Raw genomic sequence first — 26,256 nt, forward strand, 5'->3', positions numbered from 1 at the left:
CGGGAATATCTGATGCAGGTACATATTCGGATCTTTAATCGGAGCTGGGTAAGTAGTCGGATCCTTAATCGGATCTTTGTATTGAACTTGGGTTGGACCATAATTTTTAGGGTTAGGGTTTGTTTTATTTTGAGCTGCAACCCGGGCTTGTCGGGGGCGTTGAGTTTGTTTAAAAGGTTGTTTAGGGTTTAGGGATAGAGGTTGTTGAATATTAAAATTGTAAATAGATTTAGAGAAGTTTTCTCTACGATTTCAGGGAGGATTTCTTGCGTTCCTCCCATGATTCTCAATTTGATCCGCCTACAGGATAATCTCTATCCTGACCGACGTCACTCTCGCATGTATACAATTGTTTTTACTATGGTTTTTTGACTCATCGAGTTGACCTACGATTAGGGCGAGTTGGATCAAAGTTTGGACTGGGCGAGTCGAGTCGTAGGGAGGGACCCCCTTTTGTTCCAATTGAATCCCTTCCGACTCACCCCAAGTCTGCTCACCAAATTGGTGAGTCCAATTTTGACTCAATTTTTCATGTGTCCTAGTTGGGTCTCAACTTCGAGTTGGAAATACCTTGTCTATATTTATTCAATTGCCTATGTTTTTTTATCACTTTGGAGTAATGCTTAAAGATCCATCCAACAGAAGTTGAGTCAAATTGTTTTGCACCTTTAAAAGTAGGTAGATGTGGTGCGATATTTCTTAGTGGGTAAATTGTAAGCAAAGTCTCGTGGAGTTAGAAGTTCCACATATGGCGGTTGTTCAAACAAGAAAAGTCAAGCTAGCATGGAAGGAAGAGGATGTCTACATGTTTCCTTTGTAGATTAGTTTTGTTTTATGTCTCTTAATGTTTTATTGAGAAAGACATGTTTAGGTATAATTGGGTGATGGGAAATTTTGATTAACATGGAACTAAAATTTTTTTTATATAATTAAACGTATGACTTGAGGGGAGAGCATGTTTTCTCTTCTCCTCTCCCTATCTTCGTGATATTCTCTCTTTTGTTAAGCTTATCAGTTACCGTAGAAATCTCTTGGTTTTGTCTAGTTCTATCGATGTTTTTACACAAAAAAGTTTTTTGGTTGGATGTTTAAGATTTTTTTTTCTAAAATAAATTGTAAATCTCGGAGGAGGGAGAAAACTGATTCCGGTATTACGGTGCCCAGTTACATGCAATTGGAAGATATCCAAATATCCAGAAAGTCACAATAGCCTCGACCTTTTATCGCTTCCCTCCCTTTCCTCCATTACAGTGATACTGCCGCAGAGACAGGGAGAGGGAAAACGATCTTGGAACCTTCAGTTAGTCTGTGAAGCAGGGAAGAATGGTTTGAAAAGGGAAATAAATCATCACCCCATCCCACTTCGCGAATGGCCTCCTCTGTTTCAGTCTCACCCCCGTTTCTCCTCTTTAGAAACTCATTTGTTCTCTCTCTTCCCTCAGTTTCACATTCTTTCCAATTGCCACGGTTGAGCCGCTTCCATGCCCTTAGAACCGAGCCCGAAGGTGCGTGGTCCAGAGCGCAAGAGCCCCGGGAAACGAGCTTGCTGAGGAAGCCGTTGGTGTCGGGGTCGGACGATCGCTATGCGTCGACGAAGGCGGATTTGGGGGACGAAGAAGAGAAGGGTTATAAATCGAACGAGGACGAGTGGGTCGATTGGGAAGACCGGATTTTGGAGGATACTGTGCCGTTAGTAGGATTTGTTAGAATGATTCTTCACTCTGGGCGGTAAGTCAGTTCTCTCCTAGTAGAGTTTATGGTTCAATAACTGGACTCCTAGTGGTATTGGTACTTGCCCCTTGCTCTAGAACTCTGCTAGTTCGGCAATTCTGAACGTTCATTCTGTCAATGAATGAACATAGCAGTATTTCGTTCTTAGACTACTTTGGTGACAGGGGCACCTTTCGTTTATGTCCAGATTGATCGGTTTCGCTGTTCAGAGGTTTCTGATACTTACTCTCAGTTAGTGGTCGGCTAAATGCTTGTATGTGGTCTCTGTGCATAAATTCATTGATTGCGAAGATGGCCTTGATGAAATATCAATTCGTTGCTGAACTTTTCTTTTCTTGTGCGCTTTGCGTTTGTGTGGAGATGGAGTGCCTGTAAATGATGAGAGGGTTATTGGTGTCACGCATACCACCAAAAGGATGAGAAAATCTAGATTTTAGTGGACGCTCAAGAATTGTGCTATCATTATGGAATTCTCTCATGTACGCATGGAGGCAATTTCTATCTTTCTTTCAGGATGGCTATTGGCAGTTAAGTCTCATTTTCCAAAATAAGAAAGAATATGAAAGGATCCAGTTTACCGAAATTGCATACATCTCCTTGATATTGTCTACTGTATATCAGAGGTTATAGTTCAGCCAAAAGATGCACAAATACCCTTAGTCAAACTTTTGATCAACTCCTACTGTAATGTTATGCATAATATTAGTCTAGCTTATGGAATTTTGTATCATTATCTCTCAACTGCTTCATCTGTGAGATCATTTATAAAAAATAATTGGCGAAGCATTTGTATTGTGAATACCGAGTGAAGACCTTTATGATTGCTTCAAGGGTAGGTTTCAATTACTTTGTTTATCTACAATCCTAAATACTCCTAGCCAAGAATTTCTATACAGAGTAAATATACTTGGCCACAATTTTGACATTTGGTTTAATTTCAGCATCGCGCAGTATGCCAATTGAATATGATTTTTCCCTGCCATTTAATATGTTTGATTGTAGCCATTCCACTTCAGTGGATATAGTTTGCTGCATTTTCTGGTTTTCCTACTTGTTCCACCAGTATTTTTAATTTATGATTCAAAAGAAAAAATATATTATAGCACATATGAACGATCTTTGCAGATATGAAAGTGGTGACAGACTAAGTCCTGAACATGAGAAAACAATTCTGGAAAGGTTGCTTCCATTTCATCCAGACGCTCAGAAAAAGATAGGATGTGGAATAGATTACATCACAGTAAGTCTCTCTCTCTCTCTCTCTCTCTCTCTCTCTCTCTCATTCATTGGCTGAACATACGCTTGTCAGGATGCCTCTGACTGCCTATCTGTTGAACATCCTCTTTCTGTCGACTATTAAAGACATAAAAACTAGTCAAGAAAAAAAAAATTGTTTTTTATGAAACTCATCTGTGAATATTTATATGCTTATAAGATTTTATAATACCATCAATACTTTCTGGTCAATGGCTCTAAGATTATTAGTGAAAACTTTTCCTGGGCGTTTCCTGTGTGAACTTTTTGTAATGATGATTTAAGTCTTCAAACAATTGGCAATGGATATACAGACAGCAACTAATATACTAACACAGAGGCACAAGGAGGCCCATACAAGGGGAAAGGAGAAAAAGTAGTGCTATCGCCTTCTGGGTCCCATTTTATGATGAGTAAAATATTAGAGTAGCCGTGCTTAGTATATCGCTTCATTTATTGTAAAATGGCATCCTAATTGTTCTTCTTCTTTGAAATTGCTAAAATATGTCCAACATTTGAATTTTCTTTTGAGGAATGTTTCTCTGTTATTTATGACCATCAATTGAACTGCAAAAAAACTACTTAGGACTTCTAAAATTTGGAATTTTGTCAAGGTAATTGTTTTATTCTTGATGGTCCTACGCTTGCTGGGGTCTTCTCATGCATAAGCATAATGTTGTGTCTAATTTCTTAGTCCAAGACAACAACATAGGCTATTTTAAGGTATTTACTTGAAATTTTGAGCACCAAAATGAAGGAAATTCTTTGTTGGACAGGTCCTTTATTGGATCAGATTTAATAGTGTGACTAGATAACACATTTTTTTTAATTTTTCCATTTGAGTAATTTTCTTGCAATAACTTCTAATGCCACTTTACAGAGGTGCCAAAAAAAAAAAAAAAAAGAAACTTAATTCAATTTGATCTTCTGATGATTTTTGTCAAAGTCAAACTATTTCAACTCCATTTCCCATGTAATACGTGTAAAGATGGTTTGAATTATGGGTTGTCTCTCACTTCATCTGTTGTACAGGTAAGGCCTCCTGATATTTGGCTAAATTAGGTTACTCAGTTGAGAATATTAAACTAGTGATGATTTATTCTTTAGGGAAAATATTTGTTTTATTTTTTTATCTTCATTACGACCGACTGGAATTATGCCATTGTTTCAGGATTTTTTAAAAAGTGAGAGAGAAAAACGGGGGAAATGTCCATCTTTTCTATAGCTTTCTTTTCTAAAGGTGGGAATCTATTAAATGGAGAGCAAAAGGGTTACAATGAACATCAAACTGCCAACAGGTCAAGTTGCAAAGAGGAAAGGAAAAAACCTACAACAGATACAGAGTGAAAAGAGAAAGTCTTAACAGGAGTAGCTTCCAGCTACTGCCCAACAAGCTGTTGTTCATCCACCCCTTCGCAGGCAAGACAGTTAGCTAGACTGTTTGCAGAGCGAAGGGCAAGATTGTTTATCCATCTCTTCTATAGTAGTTGCCCATAAGTATCTGAAAAATGCAGAACTAGCAACTACAAAGTAGAATACTGTGTCATTACCCAGTGGAAAAATGCAGAAGAATCCCAAGTGGTACTACAAAGTTAAAGAATAGGAAAAAAGTGATCTACAACTGATTACACAACTGAGATCATTAAGACTCTCGTTAGGCGATTGTCCGAGTACAGTTTCTTTGAACTAGCAACAAAGTAGAATACTGTGTCATTACCCAGTGGAAAAATGCAGAAGAATCCCAAGTGGTACTACAAAGTCAAAGAATAGGAAAAAAGTGATCTACAACTGATTACACAACTGAGATCATTAAGACTCTCGTTAGGCAATTGTCCGAGTACAGTTTCTTTGACCTGGCTAATCTGCATTGTGTTGTTTTTCCGTGAATCTTCTTATCATCTAAATTTGATTCCAGATATCTCCAACACATAATAAAAATGGTCGAGGAAGCAAGAGAGAAGCTATTGAGCTGCCCCATTGTCTGCTCCATATCAGGCTCCATAACAGAGTAGTCCTAATCATCATCAACATTGATCCTTTGCTAATTGAAAATAGTCGTTCAACATCTAAATGATACTAGTGCAGGGGTAAAAGAGTTCCTAAACTCTGTAGTCGGTGCATTCTTCTACTTTGCTTCCATTAAAAGGAGAACAGAATTGTCTTGGTTAATTGCTGTTTCCCAGAGGTTTAGAATGACTATTATTTAAATTTTTTTACTAAAAGGTTTTCTTGCATTTCATTATGATGCCTAGATTATCGACCTCAACTCTTAAAACATTATAAGAACTTCTTACTAATAAAAAAACGAAACATTATTTCCATTCTGAAAGCAATGTCACTGTGTAGCTAATTTCTCATTTCTGCTCTACAGATTGGATATCATCCCGACTTTGATAGTTCACGCTGTTTATTCATAGTCCGTAAGGACGGGGAGATGGTTGATTTCTCATATTGGAAGTGCATTAAAGGTCTCATTCGAAAGAATTACCCACTTTATGCTGATAGCTTCATTCTTAGACATTTCCAGCGTCGGAGACGGGGAGAATGAAGTGATCTTGACAGAGAGAACTACGAAAATGGAAGATTCATGTAAGCTGTGTGAGCATTCACTTACCCTCCCTAGGCATCTCATGTGTTGCATGTGTTCCTGGCAAGGACCTTTTTAATATCCCAGCTTAAAATAGTGATCAAATTGGGTTTATAGTTTTTGATATTTACACTCTAATCTCTAATCTGATTGATTCATAATCTCTTTGGTGCTAATGAAATGAATGAAATTCTCTTTGATTCAACCTCCTGGTGTGTGTTTAATCTGATTCTGTAGCATATTTTAGTTAATCTCATCTCATATCTCTCTCTTGCTTTCTCTCTCTGCCTATGGAGAATTTTGTGAGTTGTCTTGGTGAATTATATCTCGGAGGCAACTAGATTTTCTTCTGCATTATTTCACGACGGAGCAGGTCCTGGTAGCCAATTGACCGGGTTATTATATGTAGAATCATTGATATATAAAATATTAGGAAATGTTGATGAACGTGATATATTATATGTCACAGATGTACCTAACCTTTCAACCAATCAAGCGAACCTTTTTTCCAGACAATTACACCAAAGTCTTGCACACATCATGATAACCTCATTTCCGTATCACAATTATTCAATTAAATACCCTCTTAACCCATCTCCATTCTAATCCCTAATCTTGTAGGCTCCACCTTCTCCTCCTCCCTTATCATCGTCTTACAACTTGCACGCAAAAATTTAGTGTTTCTTGTGGCCCCGTCTGACTGGATTGCCACGTCATGACCCACAAAAGACACCTCCACCCTGCCCACACCCCTCATTGTTTAATCGCTCTTAACCCCATGATTAACCTTATCTAAGATTGTGTTAGCTTTCATTACCACGAAATCCAACCTGATAGAAGGTGAAATACCCACTACCTTCCTCTTCGCCGGCTTTAAAAAGGATATATACTAAATTCAGGTCGGTGGAAAATCCAACGAGGACATTCTCGTAGTTTTAGAGACCAAACTGGTCTTTTTTGTTATACGGCCGGAATAATCCAGCCTAGCTGACGCGAGCAGGTTGCAAGCTGTTGGTTCCATCCACGTAGGACTTCGTACGCTTTGCTGGACCGAATTAACAGGCTCCTCTACAGCCATCGCGTACATGTCACGCACTTCTCCGATATCTAAAACAGTCACACCCGGCGCGCACTCTAACAATTGTAAATATGACCGAAGTAGGCGCCTTTTTTATTGGAACGGCGCAGAACGGGCCCACTCTTCGAAGTTTCGGTAGATTCCTGACCTTCCTTGGACGGAGTTTTAGGAGACGAGTTTTCGTTTAGAATCATGTGAGACGCTTCAGTTGTAGAACTGAGATGTAAAACCCACGTTTTTATTTAAGACAATAGTGAAAGTGTATTAATAATCATAATTTTCTCTAACTGTAATTTAGTAATCTCATGTTAGGCCATCTCACCGCATTTCCGTAAATTTCCTTTTACCGAACTGGGAAGGAACCCTTGAAAATAAACAAAAATAATCAAAACGACAGGTCATCATGACTTCAACCAACTAATGCTGTCAAATTTGCCGTTCCCACTCCACCCTTCCTTCCATTTTGCTGGCTTCAATTCTTGGTGCCCTTTAAATTCCATCGAGCCTCGGAGGACTCGCACCTACGGAGCGCGAGAGGGCGGGGCTGCGCAGGGCGACCTGGGGGAACCGAAGCCCGACGGACGGCCGCTGCGGTACGTCGGAGGAACGGCGTACCGTATGTCGGAGGCTCGGCCGGGGTCGCTGTACAAGCAGCGGTCTTGGTCCACGGACACGTACAGGGACGAGGCGTGGCTGCGCAGGAAGGAGTTTAGGCGACGGCGGAGGAGCCATAGCGTGACGGACGACGATGTCGACGAGTTGAAGGCGTGTATAGAGCTAGGTTTTGGATTCGACTCGCCTGAGGTCGACCGGAGGCTGTCGGATACGTTGCCCGCTTTGGATTTCTATTATGCTGTTAACAAACAGTATAATGATAGCGTTCTCGTGAGGACGCCGTCGGAGGCGTCTGCCGTGTCGGAGACGGATGTCGATGCGGTTTCCAGCCCTCCGAGCATCTTTGACCCCGGTAAGGTGGAGATCGCCGGTTATCGCTGCTGCTGCTTGTCGTACTCTTGCTAATATCCGCTTGTTGCCGCGACTTGATTTCTCCGCTCGCAGCATCGATCGGTTTTCCGTTTTTTTCTTTTTTCTGCTTTTATGATTAGGATTTGGCAGAGGCTACCGTCTCTCTTTGGTTAATATACGCCGTTAGGTTCTACGTTGAATTCAAACGGTGGCAGACTCATCGAAACGGCGAGTAAGAGATTTGAATGATGAAATCATGCTCTCGTAATTTTAATCGGATTTATGCAAATCGTAGCCGTGTTTTCTCGGTGTTGTTTCTCCGTCTTCTTTCCGCCGCCGTCTCGTGCCGGACTTTCTAAAGTGCGCCGCGGGACGGCGGAGCCGCGTCCTTGATTAACGGTTGGCTTTTACGTAGTCACCAAGAAATCCTTAATTAATAAAATAATAGTCATTTTATTAGCTACAGAAATTTCGAATCATTTTTTTTTCTGATTTTTCATTTGTTTCTCTTCGTACAGGCGATAATCCGCAGCTCATGAAGGCGAGATTGAAGCAATGGGCACAGGTGGTCGCTTGCTCTATTCGCCAATCACCATGCTGAAATTTCCAGGCAGATGCGATTCCTTACCGTCAGAGAGGGTTATCCAAAACACTCCTTTTAGACTCAAATGATCCAAGATCTGTGTTCAATTTGACTTAGGAATATGGAAAAGCTGCCTCTTTTTAATTTTCTCCTCGTAATTTAATCCATAAAGAGTAGGAAACAGTTGACGTGTTTGGTGTTCATATATCAATTGACTTCTTTCTCTGGAATTCATTCGTTAATGCAGCCAAAGCTTTTTCAGCCATTCCAAACTCTTGAATTTCGATTTGCCAAAACCAAGAAAATAATGAACTTTTTTCAGACATTCTATATTTCAATTGATTTGCGACTTTTTTTTTTCTGGTTTCAGCTTCCGCTGAGAATAAAAATTATTTTACCCCAAATAGACAGAACAAATTTTATTTATGTTGAATTAGGAAAGATATATTTGCAGTTGCTGATTATCAATCAAAATTTGAACATGATTTTAAATATTTTTCTGATAAAGAGTTGCTCGATCCCAGTCTGGTGTGAACTCAAGGACCCCTTTGGGAAACTTTATTTTGAATAGGACTAGGATCGAGCTGCGGTCTCGCTGCCTGAAGGAGAATAAATCACAATTGCCATTTCAGTAGTGCCTTTAAAGTTTTACAGAGCGGAGTTCCAAGCTGGAAAAGAAAAAGGATGCAAAGCATCTTTAGATGTTTGATTTTTGAATCAATAGAATTAGAATTTGCTATTTCGTTAAATGGGTAACGTAGAACTCCCCTAGACCCATCATGTTTGGGTTAACTCACTCAATCATGAATACCCATGATAGGAAATAGATGAAATAAAAATTAAAATTTGAAGTCATCTAATTCAAAGTTTAATTGTTGAAATAAACATTTTGGTACACCTAACTTAGATCGACTAACGTCCATACTCCTCTTGTCTACTATTATAATATACGTATCTTATATTTGACTTGTCAATAGACAATGGAACATCTACCCCCCAATATACTAAAGAAGAAGAGGTGATAATCAAATTGATTCAATTTAAGTTATTCGTAGATTTAAAGACAAAAATTTCCAAGCATTGAGGAGTTGATGTAAGATATTTAATTCACATGATAATGAAGTAAGATTGAAGTAATGGCCTAGTCTAGTTGCTTTTCTGATCAACCGACGGAAGTCTTCAAGAAGAATTGATTTTGGTTACCTAACTATTCCTTCAATACAAAAAAGACAAGTCACAAGAGACTTGTATACCATTTGACTTTCAGAAATGTGAAAACAAGAATGATGAATTCGGTTACACAATTAAATGATTCGAGGGACCAAATCAACAATTATGGTTTGTCTTTTTCCTACCCATCAAGTTGTAGTTGGATTAAATTTTTGTGTTTTTATAATCATAGTTATATACGTGACATCCGTAGGCCAAAGGGTTTGATCCCAAGGTCACAAATCGTATTGGACGAAGAATTTTTTCATGTGTCATCTCCAATTTGTCCCAAATTTCTTAGGCGATTTTGCAAATGAAAACTTTTTTAAACTTATTGGGACCCAAAGCACATAGGAGAAGGTTTGTGGCCTTTGAGGTTGTCTAGAATTGCTCTTTTTCTTTCCTAGTCAAGTCCTCATAGTCCTTGGATATGGGATGACCATCAACTAACTTTTTTGCCTCAATCTATCGATCTAAGGAGGTATTACATTCTCATATTCCAATATTCATAATTTGCCTCGTTAAACATTGAGGGACAGTTGTAGATTATCTTTCTGGAAGAAGCAAACTATCTTGAGACGGCATTTGAAATCGAGTTGTGAAAATCAAATAGGTTTTTAATTTCAATAAGTGCCTTACTATGGTACAAATTCTTGGCCCAATTAGCTTCTCAATAACAGGGTGAATTAATAATTTGCCTTTAAAAATTTTAGTGCGTTTAAATAAAATTAAAAACAAGTAAAACAATTTACAATCATGCACTACAATAGGAAGGAGATAATTTTTGTTATCTAAGTTTTCCTATTGGTAATCACCGCCCAAGAATCCTTTCTAAGAAAGATTTCACTAATTGCTCTATTAGTAGAAATTACATAAAATAGATTTCAACTCTATTTTTAAATAGCGATGGAATCTGTGTACAGCAATAACAACAGCTCTTGCCATGAACAAAAAACTTGATTTTTATAGTCACCCTACTTATTATCAGAGTCATATCGGAGGAGCTCTTCAATATTTAACTCTTACAAGGCCAAATATATCTCACTTTATCAATCTTGTAGCTCAATGTATGCACTCTTCAACTTTTTTTCACTTCACCCTAGTCAAAAGAATTCTTTGGTGCCTTAAAGGTACAATATACTATGGATTAATCTTCTCCATCCCTTGATATTATTGCCCGTTTCAATGCAAAATGGGGTGGGTGTCCCCTAACAAGGAGATCTACCACCGGTTATGCAGTTTTCTTAGGGCCTAACTCAGTATATTGGGTTGCCAAAAAGCAACCAACAATCTCTCACTCCACTATTGACGTCAAATAAAGAGCAATGACTTCTATATGTGCTGAAATCACATGGATATAATATTTTCTTAAATATTTGCATATATTCGCAACTAATTTCCCATCTCTTCTATGTGACAATTTAAGTGTTATTTACTCGCAATAATGTATTTCAATCTTTTAACAAACATATCGGAATAAACTATCATTTTCTTAGTGAAAAAAGTCACAATGGGATCTCTTCAAGTCCAAGATATCTCTTTTGTCAACTAGCTCACATGCATTTTACCAAACCACTCTCTTCTAGCCAGCTTGAACTACTCACAACCAAACTAAATGTTCGATTGCTCAGTTCAACTTGAGGGGAAATGTTAAACAATCTAAAGAACAAATTAACACTCAAAGACATGCATATGGGAGGCGACATTATTACAAACTACTATGCAAGCTAATACAAAGGTGGCAACGAAGCAAAGGTAAAGGAGGACGCGTCACCCGTGCAAAACCATGCAAGGGAGACTATCCATCTCACCTACACCTACACCTACACCTACACCAGGGGGATATCCCCATGTATGGATCACTTCCGCGTACCCGTGTGCCACCGTGATAATCGGCTGCATAAAGGGGGACCGGGTCCGTCTGTGACATTTGTTTTATTTCTGATCACTTCCGCTGATCACGTCATCTTATCTTCCCCGTTGTGTCTTCTTTGTGGGGTCCATCACCAAGACCTGATTCCCCCTCTTTTCCAAACTTTTTCCTGTTTTTATTTCAATTTGTCTCGAGAGCTAAAGCACGCCAATTAAATCGGAATTCGGAAAACAGAACTAGGGTTGGGGATTTTGCCTTTGATACTCGATACCTAATAGGACCAGAGTCGGTTTCTCTCTAGCAGAGGGATCGATCCGCGACTAGGGTAAGCGTAGGGCAGGATGTGGCATGAGGCAAGGCGTTCGGAGCGGAAGGTTCATGATCTCATGGACGCCGCTCGGCGCCGCGCACAGAGGCGCGCGATCTACCTTGCCAAGAGACGGGGCGACCCGCAGGACTCGCTTCAGATTTTTGGGTCAAGATGTCGCATGTATCGAGACGATGGGCTCTATCAGGCTACGCAGGATCACCAGGGCCTGTAAGATTTCCCGCTAACCTGCTCGCTGTTTACGCCGAGCACTTCTTTTCTTCGATTCTTAGTTAGTTGTTATTTGGATACTGTGGGATTGGTGTTGGGATATGGGTGATGATGTTCATAAAATAATGGGATTTTGAATGCATTATTTGCTGATATTTTTCACTGAGAAGAAACAAGATCATTTTCGTCTGCTATTGAACTTTAGTGCTAATTTCTGCATGCATTGTGAGCTTAGACTTCGGTATATTCGATCGTAAAGTTTGGACATTAGTGGTGGAGTTGATATCTCTGGCCCTTGGATATGGTACTTTATGAAATTCAGGTTGTTGAATGGTTGTTTGTTGGGGAGTTTTGCTTCCAGAGTACCTGGATGGTTTTTTAAGATTATTGTTCGAGGTGGAGATTGAATATGTTTCCGCGATTTGCTTTTGGTTTGACGTTTTAGTTTGAATTATATTACTTCTCAATTTTCTCTGCGCATACAGTGGAGAATTTGATGCTTTGTGTCATTTGATAGAAAATCCCTTCATAAGAATATCTGAGCCTCAATCCGGAGGGGAGTTCTTTGAGAACCAATGTATTGTGTTTGCCAATCTCCTGCTACTAGCACAGGATTGGAGAAACTCTTTCCCTCTCCATTCTGAACCCTGATGCTTTACCTCTCTCTCTTCATGTCATAGTTCTAGCATTCTCTAGTGGGAATTTTATTTTTTAAAACAAAAAAGAAAGAAACGATACCTTAGCAGTCCATTTGTGCCCTAATGGAAATATGATATTTTTGTTCTCTAGAAGATGATATTTTGGGAATCTAATGTTAATGAGAAGGCAGTTTTGGGAAGAGGTTTTCATGTTGGTATCTATTCTAGGCATTGAAGTGGCTGAAGATCTAGTTTGCATCCCAAGGGACTCATATGATTACATCTGGGTTCTATCCAGAATATCTAGTTATCAATGAAATGTCTGAGGTCTCTTCAAAAATTTATATATTTGTAGTGAAATTTGTCTTGAAGTCCTTTAAGAAACATGTACACTGGGCGCTATCTCTGGAAACCATAGTTTGCAATTGCCCCCTTTTTATGTTTCTCAGATACATGCCAAAGCACAAGAAAAGACGACTTAAATCTCCAAATTGCAAGGGATAGTTGTTGCGTTGATCTTGTTGTTCAAAAGGCCCAAAGTTGCAGAGGAAGTTACATGTTGTAACATATCAGCACCTCACAGGTTCTGAAGGCTTAGTCAGCGCCTGTTAGATGCTTTGATGTTTGAAAAAGTCCTAACTGGTTTTCATTATTGTATTTTCGATGTTTCCATTGACTTTGTGGTAGTTGTCAGAATGAGAACTAGTAGTTTGTATCCATTTGTGCATTGTAACATGTACAGTTTACCCTGCATGGTTAGATATCTTGTAACTAAAATTTCCTTCTTACAGGATACCCTGGAATGGGAAACAGGATATATTAATCGATAGGTGAGTTTTGTGCTTTTTTGGTTTCATTTTCTTATATGACAAAAATTAATTAAAAAAGGGGCAATCTTTAAACAAGTGTTGTTTGTCTGTAGATTTGATGGCCGTGCTCTCCTTGATTTTATCCGAGATTCCAATTCCCGGCAGATACGGAGTCAAGAAAAATCTGAGGAAGAAGCAGAACTAGAAGAGTTTGTTAATTTTGAGCGTTATCGGGATTTAATTAAGCATCGCCGTAGAGGATGTCGGTACTTTTTTACTGCTGCTAATGTGTTATGAGGATTTTTCTATATTTTATCAACGTTTTTTTTATGTCAAAATAGCAATTTATCTTAGTATAGTCCCCCCCCCCCCCCCCCCCCAAAAAAAAAAAAAAAAAAGAAAAGAAAAAAAAAAGGGTTATGGGTTACTATCTATACTTTCAATTAATATAGTCGCAAACGTTTTCTGGGATTGTTCTTGTATGTTTTCATAGGCATCTTATTTTTAGTTTCCTGATTTTTTCTGGAGTTGATCTTCAACTTATTGGCAATGCAAATGGTGAGACTAAAAAAAAATTTATTCACAGTTTCTGATGAAGAGGGTTTAAAACATGTTGATCAGGAGCTGCAGGTCAAAGCGGCTATGTCATTCATGCCAGACAGGTAATATTTCTCCTTATGAGTATGCTCTTGTTTGCTGGACTACTTTTTTTACCAGATTTTCTTGTGAAGGGCCCTTGAAAGAGTTGGCTGTGGATATTATCCAGTCTTTGTTTGTGTTTCATGTTATTCTTGGTAAATAGCACATATTATACTTCTATTCATATACAATTTTTTTAAGATGGTCTTCTTTATTTGTTACAATATTAGGTCTCTTATTTCATAGTGCAAATCGTTTTTTTTTTTTCTGATGTTTGGCCTCTTTACTGAATTTGTTTAATAATATACTTTTTTTAAAGTTAAAAAAGGAGTACATTATTAAACATTTTCAGTCAAGAGGCTGTACTCTTGGGAAGTTCAATGTCACATGAAGGTCGTCTGTGGTTTGCATGTATTCTACAATATGCTATTTGATGCCTAAGGTTATTACTAAGTTTAATTTGGCTACCGTTTTTATCTGGCAGACAGGGAGCTTGGTTGGTATTTCCCTGGCTAGCTGACATTTTTCTCTATATTCTTGCCAGTTGGGAGGATATGTTGCTCCACATGCATGTGCTATTGTTTAATACCCAAAAATATTTTCATACTTGAAGAGATCTACAGTGTATTTATTATTTGTTATTGTGTACAGCAATGAATTGTGTTTATTTGTATCTGTTTGTACAGAAATGGATTGTGTTTATTTGTATTTGTGTATAGAAATGGATCTTTTCAGTTTTTACTATCACCTCTTTACTTTTATGTGCTAGTTTGTGTACATTAGACGGCCTTGATGACTGCACACTCCCATAGTGTCGATTTTCATATTTCTTCTTATATTGTTATGTCTGTCTTTGGTAGATTACATTCAACTTAGTAATATTGCTGTCTATTTTTGGTAGATTACATTCGGCTCAGCCTCCACCAAGCAAGGGGTCTTACTCACAGGTGGGGTTTTCATATGATGGAAATGGAAACGAGGAGCAACACGTAGTGGAGTCAGACGATGATGATGATGGTGAGGAAGATGATGAAGATGAGAAGGACGTAAGTAGTGATGATAGCAATGATGAAGGAATGGAAGCCATTGCAAAAGAGTTTGGTGTGAAGAGGTTTAACTGGCTAGTTTATATGGATAAGAAGGCCAAAGAGGAAGAAAAACGGCAAAAAGAAGTAGTCAAGGGAGATCCTGCAATAGTATGTTCACTCCACCGTGGCCCAGCCATATTTTTTAAGAACACTTTGATTTGGCTTTCCATTTACATTCTGAGACATGCAGAGAAAGTTGAGTCGCAAGGAGAGAAGAAAAGCTTCTCAGATTGAAAGAGAAAGGGAGAGGGAAGTTGCACGTTTGACGGGAAATAGAGTGCTCCATCACGATCCATACAGGTACCAAGCTACTGAATATACAAAAGTGATATTGGATGTGATAGTCTTGTAGATGACTATTTTTTTTTTATTTCACAGAGACCCTCGACGAAGCCCCACATATGAAGCTTATTCTCGTCATAGAAGGTAGCCAGTGTATATCTATTTGCAGGCTTCATTTCTTGTGGCATTTATATCTTTAAAGATTTTTTTTTTTTTTTGGGTTTTAATTGAGGGATTGGCAATTGACCAGATCAAGAACCCAATCACGATCTCGCTCTCCTTCTCACACAAGGCGATATGATCGTGGGGCCCATGCTGACAGTGGGCACCGTGGAAAGTCAAAAGCTTCAAAAATAGAGTACATAACTGAGTTTGGGGGCTCTCCCAAATCAAATGATCAGACGCTCGGAGTGTCTCCACCACCATCTCCTCCATCCCAAGCTGATGTTCTGAACCGGTCGGAGCACTGGACCTTTAATTCTTGCAAAGATAGATTGAGATTGGACAAATGTTTTCTCTCTGCTGCAGCATATCTGGTCCTCACATTCTCGTTACCTAAGAGCAGCATTTGGGAGGCTAGATGAGCTTTTATTTGATCATCGTTTTAATATATTCACATTATAACAGTACTTGGAAACCTTCTCATCTTAAAAGGTCTTCTACAAACCAAAATTGGTTATTACTAAATCTTGTACCATCTTTGCAGGCCATCTACAGGTGGTATACTTGAGGCACTGCTTACTGATCCTGCATCTGCTGTATCCCTTGATCAGGAAAAGAATAGAGTGTTGCCAAAAACACCTGTCAGGTATTTCTTGTTTGTCTCCCTATCTCCTCCCCGCAACACCTAATATAATGCCCATCCACTCCAGCCCTTTTTTTTTTTTTCTATAACTCGGTTGGATATTTTTCTTTTTTCTCTTTTTGGTTCACCAGTGCATCCTCTGCTATAGCAAAGTTAAGCAAGCCTACTGTTGGGAGTGGCCTTATGCAGCAGCAGAGTGAGAAGAAGGAAACACCTCAGGAACGTCTCAAGCGTATAATGAGCAAGCAGTTGAATAAACAGAGTAAGATGAATCTGATTTTTTTGTATTTGACATCTTTGTACATTTTAGTTTGATGGGTTTGATGTGTTAATTTATGGAGCAAATGCTTGTGCAGTTAAAAAAGATTCTGCTGTTGAGTTGGCAAAAAAGCGAGAACAGGAGCGGCAAAGGCAAGAAAAATTAGCAGAGACAAGCCGGTTAAGTAGATATAGGTGTCATAGCCGAAGTAGAAGCCGCAGTCATTCCCCACACAGGTACATCTCATCATCATTGTTTGTTTTTTTTTTTGAGAGGGCGTGGCGTGATTCGAAGTCGTGACCTGACGCTCCTGGTTGTAAAGAGAATACCATCAGACCACACGGCCTTAGGTATCTCATCATCATTGTTATCATTGTCATCATCATCTTCTTCTTCTTCTCTCTCTAACTCTCTTTCTATCTATCTGTCTACCTATCTCTCTTCATGCCCCTGGCTCTTCATATCCTGGGTTCTGAAGTTAAACGTCATCATTCATCAAGAAAAGAAACCTGCTAACTGATGCAATTGGTTGCAGTTCATATTGGTTGTAATGTCATAAGTTTCTTTGCTCTGAACACAATCGTTTCCAAACATTGTATAACACATTGTTTTGGATGGAGATAATTTTGTGAGTGAAACATATTTCCTTTTAGCTTATTTTTGCTCTCGTTTTTTTTGTTTTGTTTTTTGATGATCTTCGTCTCTTTCATCCAATATTTGAAAAGAAAATGATGAGTTACCATTTTACCTCATATTGCTGAAGTGGTATGATTCCGGAAAGCACTTAAATTGATACCATAGGTTTTGATTCATGTATCTGAAAAATGTTTCTGAAAAAATATCCACAAGTACCCGTGTTCTGCTGTTTATCTTTGAGTCAGTTTTGTATTTCCAGATCTGGGCACCGAAGGAAGTGTAGATTTGTCCATGGCTGCAACTGTCTTTTGTCTTTTCACTTAGCAATGAGTAATTGTGTGTGTGTGTTTTAACTTCCAGATCTTGGAACAAGCCCTATTGGAGGTCTTCTCAAAAGAGCATGCCTCTATGTGCCCATTTTAAGCAGGGAATCTGCCTTCATAGTTTTGATTGGTCCACTGTAGTTTGTCCAAATATCAGCTTGGTAGTCTAGACATTTTTGCTTGTCACTGTTGTCTTTAAACAGCTGTCTACAAGCACTGGGCTGTTAGTTATGCTATATGATATGGTTGAAGCTGTTCTTAAACTGAAGTAGATGTAAAACCAGAATCCCAGGCATTGAAGTATAATTATATGGAAAGAAAATTAGTTCTCTAAATGCCATTCAAAGCTCTCTAAAAATTAATTGGTGAGTTAACAAAAGAAACAATGTTACAACTGAGTGCTATATGATTGGAGGGTCAGTACAATGAGATATTACTGGTGGCAGTATTTAAGGAAAAAAGAAAAGAAAATGTGAGGAAGATAAGGAAATAGCATAGCTAAATTTATTCCATTTTGAAGCAGAAGATATAGGCATAGCAGAAGTGGAAGTCGAAGCAGGAGCTGGAGTCGTAGTCAGAGTAGAAGCAGCAGCAGAAGTAGGACTCCCCGAAGATACCGTTCTCGCTCCCATTCCCGATCTTGGTCACCTAGGTGAGTTATCTCGACTCCTTTCCTCTTGCTTATGTTTTTGGCAAAAGAAATTTATTTAATTTTGAAAAATATTCCCGGTTTTAATGCTAACGCATATGCTATTTATCTCATAGGAAATTCAGGGTAAGGAGTCGTTCCAGGTACTGAAAGAGGTTTCTTTCTTCTGTTGAGGGTGTGGGGGCTGTGTGGGCTTTGTTCTACTGATTGTAGGAAAGCTAGACGTGTAAATTTCGAGTCCAAAGTTTGAGCTCTGACGTATAATATGACCTTATTTTGTAGTTTAGGTAATTCCATGTAGTAGTCTATCGTGAGTTCTTCTCACTGGTGTTCGCCCCTCAATTTGGTCATCTTTCCCCCTTTTGCTGCATGCATCTGTGGCCTCTTTCACAATGCCATTTGGAGGATCCTGCGAGATGCAGCTGAGTCTGAGGCTTTCCATGAGGAAGAGTGAAGTTGGAAGTGCTCTGTGGTGGTAGCCGTGGAGTGAGGATGCGGTTGTGTCCACAACATTGTAGAGGAAAGAAATTTAGCATTAAAAGGAAGAGTTCACAGTTGCTCTCCCACTGTGAAAGGTGGATATTGACTTCTTCTCCAGATCATGGGGGGTGGTAAAACTTTGTGATTATCCGCATCGCTGCTATGCAGCATGAAATTGCTTATACTCTTCATATATATATTTTGGAGATGCTTATCGAGTCATTTGAAGCACTTCGGAAGTGTCATAGTTAACGGAAGCACTACCGGAAGTGTCAAAACTCGAAGACTGACATAGATTACTACCGTGGCCGGAGAAAGTTCAATTACTTATCAATAGCTAGACTAAATATAGGTACAATTAACTTATACGACAAAGTTAGAAATTACGAACACAATCCAAGTGTTTTTGTTATCTTCCCTTCCAAAAAATAATTTTCATGCATAGAAATAAATTCCGGGAAAGCCCACTACCATTCTGTAATTTATTTAAAAAACAATAAACAACTATTAATGAGTAAGACGACACGCTGGGCCACATTGACGTCCATATGTTTCAGCCCATAACACGTCCACGGAAACAAAATCTGCCCTCACTATCGAAATCACCCCGATTGTCACAAGTCACTCTCCTCGACACCCAAGCAGGCGCGCCCCCCCCATCCCTCCCTCGGACCCCTCCAAGAGTCAAAGGCTGCTATCCTTCTCTATCCATCTTACCTAATAAGAACAAGCCACGTGGATAAGTAACTCGATCTACTATTAGCAGATCGGTCGACTCGGAAAAAAATAAAAAAAGTGATGGGCCCACTTGGGTTGCTTCTTAGAGGCATGTGCCTTGAACCGACGGTATCTGTGTCCCTGAACCTGCAGACAATGACAAGCACCGAAGAGTCAAGCTCCTCTATTGACTCTTAACCCATAAATGCCACATCCAGCCGTCCATTAATTCGCTCCGGCAAGACAGCTCCTGGACTTGAAATAAGGTGGGCCAAAGTTTGACCATAGATCAGTTCTAGGGCCCACGTTATACTTCCCTATACGCTCATGTCCAAGCGAGAGCCCACTTAATGATGTAATTTACTGAGCTCCGTACCAGGAGCGTCGTTTAACACCAAATTAGCACGCCAAAAGAAATAATTGGGGGTTGGGTGACTCGGCCTGCGCATCCTAGGACACAGCCAGACATGGAAATAACGGTCACAGCTATCTCCCCAAGATGGGCCCGTTAAAAAGCCCGCGCGCGCTAAGCATTATGACGTATATGAATTATGATATCCGGGTCCCACCAAGATCCTTCCACGAGCGCGGCCAGCGCCGGAGATGGCGGTGACACGTGGTTTGGCGGCTCTGAGCGCCCTCGTCGCAGGAGTCACGTGAAGTGGCCGCTCAATCGCCCTCTGTGCTCACGTCTTCGCAGTAACGGTCGTCGCAGGGGGACCAGCGAACCGTTGAGGGCAGAAACTTCCACCGCTCCCTGCACCCTCTGACACTAACTACGCCTACTCGCGCTCCTTCACCGCGCCACCATAGCTCTCGGCGTGAGCACATTGCGCTGCTCCCCTACTTGACATTTCATACGTGTCGACTTCCCGTCACACGTGGGATCGTGGCTTCTCCAGTAGTCGACCAAAGGGGAACCTGACAAGCCGCCATTCCGGGATCCATCGAATGCCGTACGGATGCAGACTGACATGGCCACATGCCTAACGAGGTTGAAATGACGGAGAAGCCCCCATATTTGGAAGATCCGACGACGGTTGCTTTTTTTGAGGTCCGCCAATGGTATCCGCATTGGGTTTTCAGGTTCCGCGGTTCGATGCGGTGGGACCATCGAGTCTTCAGTGAGCCGCTTTCTTTCCATCTATGGGAAGGCGGAGGAGCCCGTTATCTCGGTTTCTGGAAACGCAGCCGCAGAAGCGCCCCAACATCGTGAGAATGCGTTTCTCGAATTTCGCCTTAGGGGCATTTTCGTAACTCGCATGCCGTGCGGGTGCAACTTCAGGTGGCCCCCGGTGGGCTCTTTCTTTCATGTGATCGACGGTCGGATCACATGAAATGGAGCGGGAGAAGGGAGCGGTGGCAATAAAGTGAGCTGGAACGATAAAAATTTTAATGCGCCGTGGTGCGCACGACGCACATGTGACCTACGCAAAAAAAATATCAGCTAAGATTTGCACTTTTTGGATAAATATCTGGCGGTGAAATTTAAATGGGAAGGAGGTGAGGTGGATAAGTTTTTTCTCTGGAAAGGGAATTTGCCGCCCGCCCGGTCAATCTCTAACATACGCAGTGGCACATTCTTTTGTCTATATGGATATTTACGTACATGCAAAATCCTGATTAAACCTAAAACGATAAGAAAGACAGAGGAGAGAAAAAATTTTTTTTTTTTAAAAGGTGGGGCCCACGGTTTCAGAGAGAAAAAGGGTCCCACAATGACAGACCATGGCCTGGCGCGAGAGGGCTATTTTGGTGCCATTCGATTGGAGCGAAACATCTCGTCACTTTTCCATAATGTGCATAAGATTATGTTTTAAAGTATTTTGAAATCGAAATTAAATGTGCTACACATTGTCACATGGAATTGGTCGGTTAGGTCCGACGGCTCCTTAGCCGAAATTTGTGTCCTGGGCCCCACCATGCAGACAGACCATAGGAATCTCTTTTAGACTGCGTCTTTTAGCCGTTCATTCTTCGATTTTTTCCCCTTGGCCCATCCAAATTAGACACGTGTGAAGGGATGATTTTAAAGGGAAGGAAAAATAGCTTAACGGCTCTTTTTCGAAATGTGGCAAACCCGCGCGTGTGAGATCGAAATTCGTGAAAGATAAAAAAAAGAATAAAAGTAATGAAATCCTACGAGGAAGTGTTACAGGCTACAAGCTGTATTTCAATTTTTTTCTCTTATAAAATATATTATTTTCATACATGTATTTTTTTTATATATATATTTGTTTGAAGTTACAACGCGTCTCCCAATTTCGTTTACGCCAAAAGAGGGAAAATATTAAAAAACCAAAAAAAAAAAAAGTTTCCCGGTGGCCGGTCATCGATATCATGAACGCGAGACGTACTCGGCCAACTTTTCGATCTTCTCCACGAGCTCCGGTGACAGCTTTTTCGGCGGTCTCTGCAATTTCTCAGGCCGGAGATCGAAACCCAACGCTTCTGAAACCTCCTCGGCGCTCCACCCTGCGCGGCGGAGTTCGCCGGAAAAACGATCTGCTCGTAACAGGAGTAAATCCAGCACGGCCTGGCTGTCCATCGGCATGTCGTCCTCCACGAAGCCTCCGGTTTCGGAAACGTGGCACATCTCTCGCACGTCCGATTCGTCCCACCCGCCTTCACTCAACACTGATCCGATCCGGTCCAGGTATTCGTCCACCCAAATCGGTAATTTCGACCTGTACGAAATCTCGAAAAACCTCTCCGATGAATTAGAATTTCTCCGTCTCCTCTCCGCCGCGTCGGACCAGAACTCAATCCACCGCGGGGGCTTACCGCCGGAATCCAAGCTCCGGCGTGACAAACCGGAGGAGGATGTCACTGACTGTTTAGATTTATCGCCAATGGCGAGGTCTTTCCTCTTGCACTCGGATCCGAATAAGGATTCGCGTTCGAAGAAATCTGCGAGATCGAAGCCGCAGCAGAAAATCTCTGTCTCGTCTACGTAGAAGATTGGGTTTCCGGCGAGTGAAGGGTTGGAAGGGATATAACAGTGATTGAAGAGAGGGATCAAAAGAGGAATCTTCTTAAGCTGAGAACGAGAAACGCGGAGTGCGCGGTCAGGGTCGGGGGGTTTGGGACCCCATGATTTAGGCCAGAGGGAATTCCGAGCAATTTGCAATGATATAGCGGCGATGGGAAGGTCGAGTGCGGCGCGGAGGTGCGAGCGGGACCGCCAGTCAGGGAAGCCGGGACCCACGGGGAGTCCGGAGGAAAGGATCGCACGGAGGTCCGGAGGGAAGACGAAGCCGAATTCCGCTTCCAGTCGAGCGAACTCGGCATCAGAAAGACCCTGAAGGACCTCGATTTCGGAGTTCCTGAGATGAGCAATCACTGATTCCGCAAGTGAAGCGAAGGAAAGCAGAGATTTGCGTGCAGGGCCAGCAGCGGCTGAGGAAGTCGCGGATGAGTTAGTAGGGGCAGCAGCAGCAGCACGAGCCGAGAGACGTCGCAGTCCCGCCACATGCGCGGGATTCAGCCCCGGCGTCCGCCGGTCCACATCCACCATAGTTCGCCGGATGCCAACAGATAAAACAAAATTAAAAAACAAAGCCGGAACAATCGGGATTTCGCCGGAAAAATGGAACCAGTCTTCACTCTCTCCCCTCGCTGCCTCTGAAGTTTGTTCTTTCTGGGTTTTTCTCTTTTGGGTTTTCGGGCGGTTTGCGGTGAAGAAGGCCTCATTTATAGGAAAAGCCACGGTGGGCCCCACTTGGGATTTTGATTTGGTTTGGTCCTGAACAAGTTTTCGGGACTTTTTTTTTACGAGCGACAGCATTGCTGGCGCTGTTATGACAAAATGACGTTGTTGCCCCCAAGCGAGGGGCCGCCAGTTGGAGAGCCGACCTCCCCCGGGACCCACCCTCGCTCGAAGACGGTGCTCCCATCATTGGGAATTGGGAGGAAAAAGAAAGAACAGATTTTCCGCCTAAGCATCCGATGTGGACCCAGCCAAATCGACGGCCAAGATCATCCAACCGTCCTGATAAAAGACGGAATCCTCTTTCCGTTTTTCCTAATAAAACCAAATCCAAGGAAATCAAGTACAGATTTTACCTTTTATTACTGGTAGATAGTAAATACTTTCCCTCTAAGTCTGTGCTTAGAACGAAAGTTGGCAACGGAACGAGTCAGATCTCCCAAGACGGACCCCACGGGCCCGTTTGGTGGTGACCGTTACCCTCACAGAACATTGCTCACTCACTCCCTGTTCCAAACCGATCCTAAATGTGAACGAAGTCATGGGCATTTACGAGGGTGATTAGAAAGTACAGAAGGCAGTGGATGATCACATGGTTACGTAGAAATTTAATCCTGGGGATTGAGGCTTTGTGAGAGCAAATTGCTTGACTTTGGATTAAACAAAGTCAAATGGGGTTTAGATTAATCTATTGGAATTTTTTTGGGTCACCCATATTCATATTCTCCACCTTCCGTTAACTGCTGCAGTTGTAGTTTTAGAACAGTTTTTTAATCTCATTTGCAACATACGACCTGTCTCGATTACAAGATCTGAACTGTTTCTTCTAGGAAGGGTTGTTGCTCTTTAAGTGAAGTGCAAGGGGAAGGTTGACATGTAGGGTTCACCTGTTGCCTGTGCCTGCTGCTTACATAGCCATTGACAGTGGAAGATCCATCTGTTGGCCGGCACCACCGGGGACGACGACGACTTAAGTGGAGCTAACTGATGGAAAAGGATCGTTTGGAGCCTTTATGGAGGAAAAACAGCGCAGAGGCATCTGACCTTCTTGTCAATTTATAAAAGACACAGTAAAAACATCTTCCTGACTGTGAAGCTTGTTATGGAGTTTTCAGAGGGGGAGGGTGTGCCCATTTGCCCCTTCAGAGCCCTACATATTTGTCGGTGGTCCTTGTTCAATGACTCCAAATGTCAAGTAACATCTTGCCGAAAGGAAATTCATCTAAAAGTAATGAAAATGCTATTTTCTTCCGTAAAAAAGTAAGAAGAAGAAAGGTTAAAAGAGAGAACTTAGAGAAGAGAAATTGAGAAAAGAAAGCTGCATGGTCTTCTATTTGTAGATTTAGGGTTGAGTAGGTGAGGTCGATTTGCAATATCGCTCCTACTTTAAGTGAAAACCCTAATTCTCTATATCCCTTATTTTACGTGTCCCCATTTACGTGAAGTTTGGTCTATAGATATAGTTTGACATGTAGAATAAGATTACATCAAGAAATATAAATAACGACAATATAAAATAACCAAAATACCCTTATTCTTATTTTTTAAACACCTCTAGTTTATGTATGATGTGTCTTAAGCCTTTTTAGCTCAGGCTTAATCATAAAATCAAATCATTATCACTTGTTTTTTTCTTTCTTTTTACATGAGAGGTGACTCAAATTTGATATCTACATGAAGAAGAAACGCGTGCTTAAAGGACTAAGCACAGTGATCACAAAGCGCTTCTAAACCATATTTAAAAGCCCTCATGGATTAGGCCAATAAGATAAATAAATGGAGAATGATAAGGGTCTCCCATGTGCTTCCCCTATAGAAAATGTGTCAATTCTTCTCATGAGGGTGGTTAGATCTTAGATTTGGTACTTGGGAGTAATTGGGTTGTTAAAGGCTATAAAAAGGGTCTTGAAGGCATATCATTACATCATCATAGATTAATATAACAAAAAGGATGGATGGTGATAGAAGAACTAGAGGGCAATTCTTTTGTTAGGGTGTCTGTCCTACTCTCACGCTTAATCTTTTCCTTAATTGCACTCCTCTCCTTTGGTCTAATGCCGTAATAGGTAACGAGTTGGAATGGTAAAATGATTTTTTTTTTTTTTTTTTAAAAAAAAGTGAAGAACAAAAGAAATTTGATCAATGGGTTTAGAGTCATCTTTTCCAGATCTCTTCTAAAGGGGGTTTGGAATAGAGATAAAGGCATTTGAAAGAGACTCAGCAACCATGGGATTGAGTAGTTAGATAGAGATAGGCTATGCTTTCTAGCCCATTAAATAAAATTGAGGGTGTTCGTGTGGGGAATGAAAGATAAAGGTATATAAAGCCTAGGTAAGGTTCAGATGTTTCTCTCTCTAGATTTTTTTCTACAAGTTGCCTCCTCTAAACGTAAAAGACTGAAAAGGTAGATTTCAGTTCATACTTGTGAAGGCATAATAGAGATCTCTGGTAGTGGAAGCGGGCCATGCACGCCTGGGTCTGTTTTGCTAAAAGGAGAGGTAGAGAATAAAGGTGTGGAAACGAGAGACGGAGAGGAATTTTTTTGCTTTCTTTTCTGTTTCTTCCTTGTCAGGAGGGCGAAAGGAACGTAGGCAGTATTTGCCCACGTCCATTTCGAATCTTAGGACTGTTGGAATTACTGATTTTGTTAGGGTTTTTTTTATATCTTTTCAGGATTGTGGATTTGGCCTTTATCTGAATTCAAACTTCAATGAAATGAACCATTCCCCCTTCACCTGCGTGTAGTAACAACTATTGAATAATCGGAAGTAATTACTGTGTTTTTCATTAATGAGGAAGACGGTATTTATAGAGACCGTAAGGTATTTTTATAACAAACCCGTAACTGGATAAAAAAATTACATTTTGAGATGGAGTCTGTCTCGAACTCCATCAACCCATATCCTGGTCTCTATTAACAACAACCTAGGGAGGAAAGGAAAATGATAAATTTGTCCCCATTGAGTCTCAAAATATCCTTGAGAACTATGCATCTATCTATCAATTACTAATAGGAATTGAATGACTTGTAAGTGGACGAAAAAAAAATTTGAAATTTGAGAAACAATCCATGCTTCCCCTTTACACCTAGTCCCATTTAGCTGTCTGCCAAGCTTTCTTATAAATCAGGGCAACTGTACATCTGATGGGAAAGGGTCAGTGGCCCTCATAATGCTAAAACATACACTAGTGTAGAAGCATCTTAAAGCTCTTTAATAAAATGCGTTACATAAAGAAGGAAATAGTGCCCATCAGATCAGAAACTGCGGTAACACAGGAAAAAGCAGTCTGTCTCCACCATTTTCCCTACTCTGTCAAAGGAAAGCAGTGGATGCCACTAGACAAGCAAATGGCAACTACCCAATGTAGGAAACATGAGAATTCCTTCAAGTCAATTTGAGGA

At 40.7% G+C, this 26,256-nt stretch overlaps 4 protein-coding genes across 4 annotated transcripts; 3 read left to right on the forward strand and 1 right to left on the reverse strand.

Annotated features, from left to right (window-relative positions):
• Positions 1-1,078: 1,078 nt before the first annotated feature.
• On the forward strand, positions 1,079-5,762 carry LOC137941916 (protein DCL homolog, chloroplastic-like). Its single transcript, XM_068787530.1, has 3 exons — positions 1,079-1,728; positions 2,857-2,971; positions 5,357-5,762. Exons 1-3 carry the CDS (start codon positions 1,370-1,372, stop codon positions 5,531-5,533), a joined length of 651 nt encoding a protein of 216 aa, XP_068643631.1. The 5' UTR covers positions 1,079-1,369; the 3' UTR covers positions 5,534-5,762.
• A 1,308-nt stretch (positions 5,763-7,070) lies between these two features.
• On the forward strand, positions 7,071-8,429 carry LOC137940223 (uncharacterized). The gene is made up of 2 exons (XM_068785167.1): positions 7,071-7,617; positions 8,135-8,429. Exons 1-2 carry the CDS (start codon positions 7,071-7,073, stop codon positions 8,215-8,217), a joined length of 630 nt encoding a protein of 209 aa, XP_068641268.1. The 3' UTR covers positions 8,218-8,429.
• Positions 8,430-11,472: 3,043 nt separating this feature from the next.
• On the forward strand, positions 11,473-18,649 carry LOC137940421 (uncharacterized). The gene is made up of 13 exons (XM_068785478.1): positions 11,473-11,819; positions 13,249-13,287; positions 13,380-13,528; positions 13,853-13,928; positions 14,807-15,101; positions 15,184-15,293; positions 15,372-15,419; positions 15,526-15,732; positions 15,982-16,083; positions 16,212-16,342; positions 16,437-16,575; positions 17,822-17,950; positions 18,064-18,649. The coding sequence occupies exons 1-13, from the start codon at positions 11,623-11,625 to the stop codon at positions 18,095-18,097; spliced, it is 1,656 nt and encodes a 551-aa protein (XP_068641579.1). The 5' UTR covers positions 11,473-11,622; the 3' UTR covers positions 18,098-18,649.
• A 2,664-nt stretch (positions 18,650-21,313) lies between these two features.
• Positions 21,314-22,792, reverse strand: LOC137941862 (uncharacterized). The gene has a single exon (XM_068787469.1). It carries the CDS (start codon positions 22,659-22,661, stop codon positions 21,483-21,485), a length of 1,179 nt encoding a protein of 392 aa, XP_068643570.1. The 5' UTR covers positions 22,662-22,792; the 3' UTR covers positions 21,314-21,482.
• Positions 22,793-26,256: the final 3,464 nt, after the last annotated feature.

The sequence above is a fragment of the Aristolochia californica genome, unplaced genomic scaffold, assembly GCF_029961685.1.
Source record: "Aristolochia californica isolate CCGP_79_NKW_82.1479 unplaced genomic scaffold, dmAriCali1.0.hap1 SCAF_9, whole genome shotgun sequence".
Lineage (NCBI taxonomy): Eukaryota > Viridiplantae > Streptophyta > Magnoliopsida > Piperales > Aristolochiaceae > Aristolochia > Aristolochia californica.